This window comes from Pollicipes pollicipes, unplaced genomic scaffold (genome assembly GCF_011947565.3).
Source record: "Pollicipes pollicipes isolate AB1234 unplaced genomic scaffold, Ppol_2.1 Scaffold_7261;HRSCAF=8764_pilon_pilon_pilon, whole genome shotgun sequence".
Classification (NCBI taxonomy): Eukaryota; Metazoa; Arthropoda; class Thecostraca; order Pollicipedomorpha; family Pollicipedidae; genus Pollicipes; species Pollicipes pollicipes.
Genome location: NW_023597054.1, coordinates 14,768,243 through 14,782,541, shown reverse-complemented (window position 1 = coordinate 14,782,541; position 14,299 = coordinate 14,768,243). Strand labels below are relative to the sequence as shown.

Here is a 14,299-nt window from a genome sequence, read left to right as displayed (position 1 = left end):
ATAGATTATCCCGAAAGCAGCAATTTAATAGACTGGTGGAATTATTATCCTTCTACATTAATCGAGTGTAGGTGAGGCAAATGGGATCACGGTTTCCTTCGTTATCAGAAAAGCCGGGATAACCAAAATTTCGGCAAAGGGTGAGCTAGGGTGCCTATTGGGTGTGAAAATCGAAGCCGAGTAGAAATTGTTGTCGGTCATCGCGCTGCTATGCGCTGTAGATCAAACATTGCTCCCCAACAGCATGTATGGACAGGTGCTATGATAGACGCACTCAGTTGCCCAAGAAAAGGGAGTGGGAACACGTGATCGGAGTGTGGCCCACTGCCCTGGCTGTCAGCTGACGACCCATTGTCGGTGGCCACACTCTGTGTACACTACAAATCCACCCTTGTTGTTCCCGGACTTGCACAGGTTTGGCACCATATTTAATATACGGCATATAAACGGCACAGGTTTGGGACCATATCTTTTTGCGCTCCCTTTCGCAAAACCTGAACCCACCTTCGTCACCGTGTGTATATCAAATGTCTGTGCAAGTATGGTCCGACGTGCAAAGCTGTACAACGCTCCAGAAAAGTATCACTTATACCTTGCATTGACCGCCCGTAATGCGTTTCAGACCGTTTGAAAATTCACCTTTTTCGGGCTCGAAAACACCTCCGTCGTGCTAGTTTTGACACATCGCATTAACCATACGCATGTTGTCACTTTTTGCTGGAGATATAAATTTTCCGTAAACGCACGGTGGTGCGTTAATGTCGGGGACATCAGCAGCCAGGCAAGATCACCAAATTTCACTGAAAGTCCCTCGCTGGAACCATCCCTCCTCATGCCATGTACCCGAAGTTTGCATTAACATCATGAATGGGCATTATTACCCAAAAAGCAGAGCTGTTACTTGTTATTCCGTTACTTGCAAAACGAAGGTCTGTCATTCGTTGCCCCGTTAATCGAAAGAAAATGTAACGGTGGTTACTTAAGCTCGTTATCCCAATGCCTTTGTTTAGCAATGTTTAGGATAACAGACAATCGTTTTCACACACTTCCTTAGACCGTTGTATTCCCCTACAGCGACACTCTGATGAAAAGAAAAGCTGTCAGTATATACATGGGGCAAATAATGTGGCTTTCACTGTGCTCACTACAGCTGCGCTATTAACTGTACATACTGTTCTCACATACCAAGTAACACCGTTACCACGCGGCGAAAGGACAAAGCTAAGGAAACACTCCTCTCACTGTGCTCACTGCTCGCTTAAGTGTGCTACCAAGTGCTTGCCCGCTGTTCAACATGGTAAGCACACATGGAACAGGCAAGACAAACAATGATTACAACGAAGTGACGCAATTTATTTGGTCCATTGCATTCTCCTTTTAAACTGACGAGTCAGCCACTGCGTTACTAAAGAAACATAGTTCTATTCCGTTATGAAGGAACGTAACTTGCCAACCCATCCATGATGCGTAGAAAACATATAAATGATTTTTTTGAATAAGCGATCTATCAAAAACCGTTTGACAGAACGCAGCAAAAATCTGACGCCAGCGGAATTCCTCCCCTCCGCTTGGTAGTGGCTCCGACGCCGGCTGCGAGGCGAGGCGCCAGCGCCGCCGGCGGCTAGTCATGCCGCCTGGCCCGCCGCGGGAGTCACGACCGGTTACATCGGCGCCGCTGAGCGCTGGCCGGCATGCCTTGCACTAGCCTCAGCCGCCGATACGCGGCCCGAGACGGCGCAGGGGCGGATTCAGGAATTCGCCACAGACGGGGTCATTCATCTTTCCGGACACCCATCCTCTAACGGCATGGGGCCAGTACAATGGTTGATGAGGCCCCTTACCGAACTGGTGTTGTTCCTAATTTGAGTTACGAGACCGCTCGTCATAGAAAAACAATCCGTTCAATTCCATGCGCTGGGTCACGTTCATACTTTCGCACACCCAAATTGTTTCTGGTGCCCTGGTAAGTTTTCAAGGACCCTCAACTATTTGGTCTTGGCGGGTCCTCATATGGATACTGGGACGGCACGACCCCATTCCGCTCTGGATCCGCCCTTGCATGACGTCACGGTTCCGTCGGCTGGCCACGGACGCCCGCATGTGACGGGCCAGAAGGGAAACCCCCAGCACCGTTCGGAGAACAGCGCGCAGTGCCAACACTGCGCGCTGCCCTGGGCGTCCCTCGCACGCCTGCCTGGCCGGAGCAGCGCCCAGGTCGCTCTCAGCGCGGCACACGCCGCACAGAAGAACACTCGCGGTCGAATTCGACACACCCGCCGCCCGCAAACTGCAGCCTGCAGTTTCCTTGCAACAGCAAACTGCAGGTGGGGCAGAATAGCGCCCCGGTCGAATTCCAGGCACCCGTCGCCCACCAACTGCAGCCGGCGACGCGATCCGCTGGCGACCGCAGAAATTAAGGCGCATTCGAGGCTCATCAAACATGTTCTAAAAAGTGTGTGCCGGAAGTGACATGTTCGAAGTGTGTGAAGTGACATGTTCGAAGCGCAACACGTTTTCTGTTCAATTCTTCATAACCGTCGTCGCCATAACTGCGCACGCAAAGATAGTAAGATATCTTCTCATAAGAATGGGCACTTCAAACTTCGCTGTTTTGTAAAGCATAAAGCACTTCTTCATCACCGGTGGTCGACCCACGACGTAAAGTGACTTGTTTTTAATTACATCTGCTGCACTATTTCTGTCTCACGTCGATCAAGATCCTATTCGCAGCGACCCGGACAAAGAATTTATGTCGTAGACGTCACTCATGACGTCATACCCGATACCTTGCACCTGGTTTGGTGTTCCCAGCGAACCGGATGACAAATATTTATACTTTTTCTGGACGCGCAGATTCTTTTCCGCCGCATGTGTGCTTCCAAGTCGCTAGATACGTTTTGCTTAGATAATTCTATGGGTATTTGGGGAAATCTTGCGGGTTTAGAAATTTCCCTAGTTATGCTGAGGCTTCGGCGAGTAGGCGAGCTGCGGCACTGGGATCCTGGTTTCGGTGACAAATTCAAGGCAACAGTGGGTGGAGCGATTATTGGCTTATACATGCATGTGTGCTAAATCACAGCTAAACGCATGTATTGTCTGTGTAAATGATTGAGTAGCTGCCTTTAAGTAGCTACCTACTTAACACACCGCATTAAGGTAAAAGTGGAACGGGCATATGTTTACGTAGAGATGCGCCCTACAGCCAAAATCATAATTTATTACGGGTAGATAGTTTTTGGTGCTTTCATCTCGCCTACGTAGCTATTTAACACACCGCCATTAAGGTGAAAGTAGAACGGGCAGATTTTACGCGGAGCATGCGCCCTTACGCTCAATTATTGTCGTTACGAGTACATAGTTTTTGGTGCTTTCACTACTTTTAGTCTATCAATCCTCATTTTCCCCCGTGCATGGAGCTTATGATGCTCACCTGGTACCAACTGACCACTTATACTAGCTAAGTTTTCAAGAAGCCTACCCAAGCCCCAGTCCGGCCAAAATTGTTATCCACCTCGCCAGAACCTCTCAAACATCCCTGCATTGAACCTCGTGTTCGAGCGTGCCGATCTTAGTTCAGGTCAAGATGCACCTAATTTTCATCTTATTATTTTTGTGCGAGAAAGATTTTTAAAGTGTGTTTGCGACACCTCCCAGATGTTTGTCACACCTTCCAGACATCGGTGCGCTGAATCTCATGTTTGAATGTGGTCAAACTCAGGTCACGTCAAAACGAACTTAATTTTCAAATTATTTTGCATGAGAAAGGTTTCTGAAGAACGACTGTGTGAAATAACCTTTGCAACATCTAATGCCTAGGAATAAACGTTGCGTGTTGAAACTGGTGGTAACTGTGCACCAAACACTGAGTGCTCCCATTTGGGACATGCATTGTTATCCTGATGTCCCTGCATGGCCCAGATGCGTTTGGCGGAAAATTCAGTATAGTGGTCTGGTTTAAACCCCTATCGCAAAACGCTGGAGACATGTTATGCCCCCAGCTAGGCTAGGCAACTATTGCAGTGCGTGCATACCATAAATCTGGAGGCAGGCTCAGCATCTGGGTCATGATCATCACCAATGTTATAGCCCGTGTTTCCACAAACTGGAATGTTTCTGGAGCAATTTCAAACAATGATGCCTCACATTAATTTTTATTTATTTTTTATAAATTTGATCCAAACTCCTTTCAATGGATGGATTTCTGGGACCAGCGCTCACGCTAAGCAGTGCTTGTTGTGTGAGCCCTCACCCCCACCACCCGATCGCGCAATTCCAGGCAACGGCAGAATCTCGTGGCGAAAGCTTTACGTGCCGCAATGCTCGGCCCGGTCCGTCCTGCCCTCTGGTCAACTGACCTTTAGCGCGACCGCTGCCACCGGCCGCAGGCCATACCTGCCAAGGGCAAATAGCAAGCGCCCTGAAGCGACTCGAACTCACCCCGCCACGGGTGGGTGGATCGGAATGCGGGCGTTCTAACCAACTGAGCCAGCGAGACGGACAAAAATTATTCAACCAAAAATTATTTGAAAGTTTGGTGCGATATGGCCTGGCCTGTGTTTCGTGCGTGATTGCACCAGGTTCAGGTTCAGCACCACTTTTGAGCAGGCATTGGTTAAGTGGATGAATTTCTTGGGCGGGTGCCTTCTACGAGATTGTTAACTGATGTCTTTCATGCTCGACACGGAGTGTGTGGCGGCTAGATTTATTTCAGCCAGGTGCTGGGAGATACGTTGGTGTATACACATAAATAATGAAAAACTGGGTAGTTTCATTAGAAATGAACTCAGTGAGCAGCTAGTTTGATAACCTTCGCTGTAAAATGAGATGGCATCCTTGCGCGCATTATGCGTTGCGTATGATCCTTGCGTCTCCCTCTGTGTTTGTGTGCATGGTAATCCTTGGCATCATGGAAAACAATATATGGAATGGATTAAAACAGAAAATGGCTAACTCTGGTTACCAATCATGTGTTGAAAGCAGGTAAGGTAAGCAATTACTTGGTCCACAGGAGACTTATTGGCTTCTTCCTGCTATTCCCCCCCCCCCAAAAAAAGTCATCACCTTTTGCATGGTTTGCTGGCGGACAGAGTCATCCCACTCACCCCCCAAATATAAATATCAATCATGCCCACCAACCTACGAGATTAAAATGAGAAACAAGCGAGAGGTGTGCATGATAAACATCAGAGGGCAGAATTTCGCCATCACTTCTGCACTAGCTGCGTCAGGTCTGTCCCAAAGCTCTGCATGGCAGCATTAGGAAAGCCTTGCCAGGTAGCCTGGTGAGTCAGACACTCGAAAGGCTTAGATTTATCATTATTGAGCAACGCCATGAACCAAGAAGACGGTTAACCGAAGGATTAACGGGGCAAAAATGGCGGTAAAAATAAGTTCCGTGTTTCAAATTGTCTTCTTCATTCCCTGTGAATTGTTCACGCTTGGGCGCATACCAAATATGTTTGGGCGGCTGGCGAATTAATCCAATTTATGTATGAAATACGTACAAGTTTGCAGTTGGAGCACCTTGCAGAAAAATTGGTCAAAATTTTAAGCAGCAGGCGGTATCTTTAAAGGCAGTTGAAAAGGAAGGAAGAATATAGTGGTATCACATTTGTATGATGCCAAGAAAAACAAAAGTAGCTAAATAAATATAAAGACTGGTACTTCTCTCGCAAAGTTTTGTCATCAGCTGATTTGACTTAAAATCTGTTAATACAAGTGCTCGAATGGTGATATTCATCTTGTAAGTTTCATTCAGAAGACATTTCTCGAACTTTTCATTCCTGCATTTCGGGAGTGATGCAACTTAGTGGTCAAGTTTCCTGGGAAAAAACAAGTATGTGGAGTAAAACTCTCTACAAGTCCTTGCTGGTGTTTGCACCGGGCTCTGCTTTCGTGGTGTGGTGGTGAGACCAAAAAAAGGGGGATGCGAGAAAGCCTTGTATTTGGCGCACGGCTGCAGATTGTGATGCATTTTGTTAACAAACCAAACTTAATACGTGCAAGCGGCTGGGGTCGCTGGGGTTCTTAGGCTTGGAGGTACCTGGCGCCCTCGCTCTGTAGAAACATAGACATGATTCGGATGTAGGTGGGGCAGGACATAGCCATAGGTGTCCAGGTTCTGTGCAGCCTTGTTTATGATTGGTGGTTTCAAATGAGCTCGGTTTTGGATGACATCTGAAAACCTCGGAAAGGGAAATAGGGGTTTGGCATCTGCGATTAGACAATGTCAGGCAGGAGTGCAAAATTCACAATTCATTGTTGTGGACCATTTTATTCTCATTTCTCGTATTTTCATCCCATGTCATGCAAAGGGAACTCCACCAACGCAAGCGACTCACTGAGTCAGGGTCCCGTCCTATTTCTTTTCAGAAAAATGTGCCTCCGGTCGACTACGAGCTCCTTGTTGACACAGGCTCCCCTGTTAACCCGCGTCCTGCCGGGGGTCTAAGACAACCGCGCCCGGTCGGGGAAGGGGGAGGGGTTGACTTCCCCCACTGCGATCTCCAACTTCCAGCCGCCGCATGAAAAATGCCGTTTTGAGAGTCTCGTCAAATTATAAAGAATGCAAACAAAATGTTTGACCATAGGCCAAGTGTAAGGTCACCAGAGACCACGAAAGGTCGCAAACGGTCGATCCGATTGGCGCACTTTAAACCTATGTTAATATGTCAAGACAGATATTGAGGGCACGGTAATAAGAGTAAAGACTGTGGGGAGCCTATTTCGACCATTTATGTTCCCTCACATAGGTCAGGTCGGATCAGGTCGCCGTTCAAATTGGTCTAACCGTAACCTACAAGGACGATACTTTTTCTTCACAATGCGCTTGGCTGAGTTCATTTTTTAGGTGCAGCTGTGGAACCAAAGTATTCCGCACACAAAAATACAATTTTAGGATGACCTTGAGGTAACCTGAGATATAATTAGGTCAAGTTCAGAAGCCATCCAAATGAAAAAAATTAAAGTAGGAGAAGAATGTGAGGCTTCACTGAAGTGACGCAACCTAACCTTATGCAACCTAATGGCCAACAAACGGGTTTTTTACGCAAACAAGCGTGTGGGCAAAACCACTGAAGACCTGTACGACCATGTAATGTCCATAATGTGAACGAGACACATCACTGACGCGCGTCTGGCAATTACACGCTGGTACCATTCATGCATTTACACTTGCCACGATTTGCGACGAGTGGTCCGATTTGAGCAAAAACCGTGCAGTGTCGCCATGTCATAGTGTTATCTAAGGAGAGCTGCCGACGCTCCACCTGGTGCAAGGTGAGCATGACAGCTGTCATGCCGATCCTCAACTAGATTCCAGCTGTGGTGTGAAATTTTACGGTAGCCGAAGTAAAGTCATTCTGACCACGGCGCAGGGATGACATTTAAGTAAAGGGGCCCAACACCATCTTACAAAGAGAAAACATCAAGAATTTAAGTTATCAAGATCATCGGAAATCTAGGTAGAGATCAAATTAGGAGTCAAGCGTTCGCTAGAATGCCGTGGCGATATGACGAAAGTCGGAGAAGACCGCATCTCTCCCCCTCCCCCTGAAATTAGAGGGACGAACGAAGTCAGGAACAGGTGATGCTGTGGTGCTACAAACATCTTCCGCAATCACCTCTCATCGTCCCTTGCCGCTGGATTGGCTAGATAAAACGGTGACCACGCAGTACGCAGATCGCTACAAATGTCCACAAGGGTGTGCGAGTTCAGTCCGCAGTTTTCCAGAAGTCTTGACAGCATGTATGCGGCTTGGTTATCAGCCAAGCAGTGTGACAAACACCTGCCAGTCGCGAAACCGATCCGGCTCATTCTCAGACCAGAAGTGCTGGATACATCCGAGATTCCCCGCCCAGAGGCCACAGACACCACACAGCCAACATCTCACATAGACCGCGTAAACTGCCCAACATGGCGCTGTAATAAACCGAGAATTGGTACACCCCTAACGCCGACTGTCACAGAAATGACAGTGATGTTGGCGGAAATGAACATCGGTCGTGCGTGCTGCTGGAACTCCTGTTTTGTGTCGCCGTACGATCCGTCATCTGCTGTAATTTGGACGACTTGGTTGGGCCCAAAACCGAACCAAGATTATAAAGTGCACCAAAAATTACATCTTCAATGAGACGTTCCTGGAATGTTCACCGGATGTACGCGTATACCGTATACACTTCCGTAACACCCATGACCAGAGTTGAGCATGCAACAACTGGCATGCTTGCCCCGTGCCGCGCATGCCCCTTGACCATGGACATCGCAAACCACGCCGTTTAAATGCACGTTACACTTAACCTTCATGCGTAGTCAGTCGCGTGTAGTCGTGCAGCAAACTCTGACCTTTTGGCAAATGATCTGTGACGCTTTTCTTAATTTGACCAAGTGGCTGAATCGCACTCTGTGTGCCCGACGGAGATTCCGCGTCCGGAAAGGATTCGCTCAATATATGTCGTTTGGGTCGCTTCGAACACCAAAACGCGCTGAATCTTTGAGGTGCAATGCCATGGATGACGTGGACGGCAAATTCTTTGTCGTTCCAGTCGCTGCGAACACAACCCTTGTTTACGACAAAAAATATCCTTTTTCGCTCATACATAAAACGAGCAAGAAAACACACCTAGAGCTCTGGCACTCGGAACACAATGCTGAGAAACGTGATGCCTGAGAGGTGAAGGGGAACCGTTTCGAATAGTTCTCAAGCACCCACCCTTCAGCGCTATGCCAGAAATATGAATGGCAAAGCCAGGTTACCAGGCTGAAACTGAAAAGCGCCAGAGTGTCGGATGAAAAGTAGACTTACCAGGTTGAAAACCATCCAAGTGTCTCCCTCCATTGTTTTGCGTAATGCCGCTTCACTCTTGACTCCCCTTGCCTCCGCCAACACTGCAGATAGCAAAATCCCGAGCAATGCCCTGGACACCAAATGACACCACCTTGGTGACATGATCCTGTAACAAAAATGCCATGTCCACGCATTGCTAACCAATTGTTGCAAGCTGGAAGACTGCGTGTCATAAAAGATGGATGAAACAGCCTAGTGCACCCATTTCAGTGTAATCATATTAATATACTAAGTGTGCAAAAACTTCAGTTTAAAATTGGATGCAGCATGACATCAACTCAGCATTCTATTCTTACAAAATGCATGGTCATGATACTTCTTGTAAATGCACCAGTGGACTAAAGAGGGAAATATTTGTATGCAAGCTGCACATAGGGGTGAGTGGGCAGCACCAGTGTCATGCAGGCATAGGTCAGAAGCTGTGAAGACATGAAGCTGGTATATGCTGCTGGTGGGAGGCCAGGTGGGCACCACCCACATCATTCCAGCAACCCTGAAGTATGACCGTCACTCGTTACACTCGATCGTTCAGGGGTCTTCATACTGGGTCTTGGGTAGTTCTTCCTTGAATGGAGGCCCTATGCTCATGATGGGCCCCTTCTGATAGCTTGCTCGAATACACTCGATCATTCGGGGGTCCTCCACGCTAGGTCTTGGGTGCTTCTTATTTGAATGGAAGGGCCTATGGCCTTGTCAGGGCCCTCCCTACTGGGTACTGGGTACACCTTATTTGAATGGAGGCCCTATGCTTTTGTCGGGGCCATATCTGATAACCACTTTGGCGCACTCGGTGGTTCCGGGGCCTTCTACATTGGGTCTTCGGTACTTTATTTTTTAATGGAGGGCCCCACGCTCTTGTTGGGCTCATCTGTTAACCTACTCTGGCGACCTCGATCGTTCGGCAGCCGTCCACATTATGCCGTAGATATTTCTAATATAAATGAGGAGCCCTATGCTCTTGCTGCCCCCCCCCCCCCTCCCCCCCCCGCCATCTTTCCGGGCACACTCGATCGTTCGAGGCCCTCCACATTGTGTCTTGGGTACTTTATGTTTGAATGGAGACCCCTATGTGTTTGGGGGCCCCAAATGTTCAACTTCTTGGGCTCATTGGATTGCTTGGGGTCCCACATACTGGGTCCTGATATTTTACTGCAGGTCCCTATGCTCCAGTCGCAGGCCATCCAATAACCTGTTTGAGTACACCCTATCTTTTGGTTGCCCTCCACACTAGGTCTTGTGATTCTTATGTGAATAAAAGGTCCTATGTTTTTGTTGGGGGCCCCTCTCTGTTAACCTGCTTGGGCACACTCACTCATTCTGGGGGCCCTCCATATCATTTTGGATACTTCTTATTTGAATGGATAGCACTATGTCCCTGTTGGGGACCCCATCTATCAACAAGCTGCTCTGCCCAGTGGCAGAGCAAGATGGGTGGGGGGGGGGGAAGACAAGGAGCCATGCCTCCTTAGTGCCCTGAGAGCACCCATAGGCCCCTTACTGGCTGAATGGATGCAGTTTTATCAAACAAAACACAAAAGAATGGATGTCTTTGGGCCTCCAGATGACAAAGAACAGTTGCAAGGGAAGTGAGGAGCTGGTGGGCAGAAACCTAATTTTTCACTGTATGAGAAGGTGGTGATTTTGGACAATTTTGAGGCTCATTACATTGTTCAGAGACATTATGCTGCTGCTGAGACCTTATATGTCCACTTGGCAGGTCAGTCCAACAGTAAGGAGCATTCCAGCCACCTTGATATCTCTGCTTTTTTCTCATATGGCCCTATGCTGCTGTTGGGATACCATCTGCTGACATGCCTGGATACTCTATATCAATCAAGGGTCCTGCAGCCTCCATTGAGTCTTTACACTCACCTGAAAGGCTTTATACACTTTTCTCACATTTTGGCCCCATATGCAGGATGCACCCAGATGCTCAGGGGCCCTTCATATTGGTCTCTGGTTTTTCCTAGGTCTCTGGCTTTTCCTAGGGAGCCCTTGGCATTGGTCTCTGGTTTTTCCTATGGGGGGAGGGGGTTATATTGGTTTCTGGTTTTTCCTCCTTTCACCACCTGCTCACTTGCTCTAAGGGTCTTGTGCCACTACTGGGGTCAATATAATGTAAGGCACTAAGCCAATCTGTGCTCAGGGGGCCTCTTCATTGATCTGTCACCCTTTTCCTTTTATCTTATTTGTGGAGGACCCTTCAATCTATGGGGGCCCTCTCTGTCCCTGCCCATGCACTCTTGATGGGTTGTACATGACATTACTTATATGCAATGGTCTAAAAATTTGTAAGTAATAATTTTGCTTTGCTCAGGGAGCCCTGTGCTCTGGGCAGGATGCTGTATGTCAGCCTGTCAGGGCACTCCCAGGTGCTGAGCACTGTTGGCCATGGTACCTTAGGGCTTAGGCTCGGAGTAGCTGTCACACAGGCAGCAATGCATTTTTGTGTTGCGCTAAGCAGATGTGTCCTGTCACCTCTGTTGCTATCGAATTTGTGGCACCAATTATAACTCTGGCATCATATTCTTAATGCATTTTGAGTGCTAGGCTATTTTGCACTCCTTTATAACAGGCAAAGCAAAAATTATCCACCAGTCATCACCTATCAGCTGATCATATCAACCAGCCGGCAATCCGCAAATAAGCTAGAAATCAAGTTTGTACATCCAAATCGATTTTCAGGAATATGATCATCATACATCAACACGATCACTTTCCTGCCGTACGGGGTGTCCCCTGATCACAAAACTAGGCGACAGTTCAACACAAGGCCCGTGCCTAAGCCCGCGCTAGTGAACGGAAATTGCGGCACACCCACGATCCGGTGGTACAAAATGGATTATCCTATTACGGTCACGGAACAGGACCGAAATGGCCCGAGGTAACGTCAACCTAATGTCCTGTACCTGCAATACCTTACCTTGGAGATAGTGATCAAATGCAATACAATGTCGGCAGAGTGCAAGCGCTCGCGCGCGAACGCGCGCCCACCCGCACAACAAACGACCGCGCCGCGTGGGCCGGAAAGTGCAACGTTCAAGACTGTATAAAAGGCGGAACACGCTGTGATTCTCTGATCGCCCTCACTCAGTGTGACTTTGACGTCACTGGCTCTCCGACTTCAGCGCACCGCGTGCCGCCAGAGGCGGTGCCTAACGTCGCAGGCAGTAGCGCAGGCAGGGGCGGGGGCACCGGGGGCACGTGCCCCCTTAAGCTCCGGGGGCCCGAAGGCCCTCGGAACATACGATTAATGGCCGATTTGAGGATCTGAAGGGCCCGAAAAGCCATCCAGACGTCTCATTCAGGGGCCCCGGCTCGAAGGACCAGGCACTCAAATGTCAGCCAATAGGCCATGCGCGCTGATCAGGGGCCCGCTGAGTCGATAAGAGTCTTTATTTGGGTCAAACGCCTCCAGCAATGCACAGTCGGCTCCGTGGTGGCATGGACCTAGGAGTCCATTGCCCAAGCATGGACAAAGCAGAAACCAGCGATTTATGTTGTTCGGCCCCACAGCGCCTGACAGAGGCCCTGTGTTGTCAAGGGGTCCCGAGTCGGCCAAATGCAGTGTTTTAGGGGGCCCGAAGAGCCTAGAGGGTTCACCTGGTCCGACGATTAAGGGCCCAATAGGAGGGTCTGAGGAAATCAAGGGCTGGTCGGGGTCTTAGTCAAAGGCCCAGGCTTGCGGAGACGGACCATCGAATAACACTCAGAGGGCTCTTTGCCCCGATCGGGGATCCCCTGAGTCGACATAGGCCATGTGTCGGTCAGGTAGCACCGTACCACATAGTCGGCTCCTTGTTGGTATGGGCATGAGGGCCCACTTCTCAGTCAGCTATAAAGCCGGGGCCAGTGATTTACACTGCTCGAGGACCTTGTATCTGTCAGGAGCCCACAGCGCCTAACAGAGGAACCTGTGCTCGCAAGGGCCCCGAGCCGACCAAGGGAAGTATTAAATGAGGCCCGAAGAGGGGCCCGGGCGGCACACCGGAAACGACTATCAAAGATCCGGTTGGAGGGCAAAAGGGCCCGAAGGACTGGCTGTGGGTCACATAAAGAATCGCGGCCCGTAGGGTCGTGACCTGACATAGCAGTCAGAGATCCTTTTGCACCGTTTAAGGAACCCCTGAGGCCATGGGGGCGTTCAAGTCGGTCAGAGACCACAATCACCGAACAATCGACTTCATGTCCGTCCGAGTCCTCGAGACCCATTTCCCAAGAAGAAAAGAGACCGGGGTCCGCGACTTGCAATATTTACGATACCTGACCTAACGAGGGGCCCCTATGTCAGTTATGGGCAACAGTGCAGAACAGGGGTCCTGTGGCGACAAGTGGCCCCGAATCGGAGCGGTGTTTGAGGGGTCCAAAGAGAGGCCGAAGGGTTTATCGAGACCAAAGATCAAGGGCCCGATGGAATGGTTGAAGGGTCCGAAGGGCTGGCTGCAGATCACATTAAGGACCCCCACCCATAGGGCCGCGATCTCAAAGTCAGAAAGATTATCTCTCGCACCGACAGCGACCCCTGAGACAGATCGTTCCTCTGTTTCGGCCCGAGGTTGCAAACAACAGACAGTCAAATACGTGTTGTCCTGAACTCTGGGGATCCATTTTCCAACCAGTGACAAGGCCAGGCCCGCAATTTACATCGGTCGTGGCTCCTGTATCATCCAGGGGCCCACAGTGCCTAAGAGCGCATTCTGTGTCAACAAGGGGCCTCGAGTCAGTCAGGGGAAGATTTGTTCAGCAGGGACGGGGACGGGAGTCCGAATGACAAAGGGTATCTTGCATTGCCTGGAACCCTCTGACAACTAAAAGAAACAAGAACTTATGGTGAGTGCCCACACCGAGGTAATAGAAGAGTCCTGTGCCAGCTAGCGCTCCCACTCCAAAACGGTGAGCCATCCAACCCTCTTTCAGCATGGTCCCGTTAAGCCAAACTGGAATCAATGTGCCAATAATTTGACCACTTGCTGTGAGCAGGGATGTTGTGGTCATGACGGTTCATGTGTCGATCCAGGGTCAACTGCGCGGGTCCGAAGGCCTCCTGCGTTGGGAGCGGACTAATGTAATATGACTTATCCCTCTAAGGGCCTCCGAATCGGCCAGGGAGATGCCACACCGTGTTGCCAGAATGATGGCCGGAAGACACACCGCGATGGGGCAGAATGGACCTTCAGCTCTTGTAATGAGACGCCAAGTATGCCACCAAAGCTTCTCTGTACTTTCGCAGCTCCTCACATTCCACAGCAGCTCCTCACGGCGACTGCCGACCGCGGGGGCCGCGGGCCGGGGTCGGCCCTGCGGATCCCGACACCCGCCACCGCGGCGGCGGCGCGCCCCCCCCCCCCCCCGCACCCCCGCCCCAGCAGGGGCGCAGGACGCGAAGCACAACTGCGCCACGAACAGCTCTTGACTGGGAACAACGATGTGGCCCGTAGTATTGTTCTCAAGGG

General features: G+C 49.8%; 1 protein-coding gene across 1 annotated transcript in view; it reads right to left on the bottom strand.

Annotated features, from left to right (window-relative positions):
- Positions 1 to 11,862, bottom strand: part of LOC119111088 (uncharacterized) — a 35,312-nt gene extending 23,450 nt beyond the window's left edge. Inside the window, exons 1-2 of the mRNA XM_037234913.1 lie at positions 11,770 to 11,862; positions 8,805 to 8,952 (exon numbers count right to left, since the gene is read on the bottom strand). Of these exons, the coding sequence (XP_037090808.1) occupies positions 8,805 to 8,948 (144 nt within the window). The 5' untranslated portion in view covers positions 8,949 to 8,952; positions 11,770 to 11,862. The remainder of the gene's footprint in view (positions 1 to 8,804; positions 8,953 to 11,769) is intronic.
- Positions 11,863 to 14,299: the final 2,437 nt, after the last annotated feature.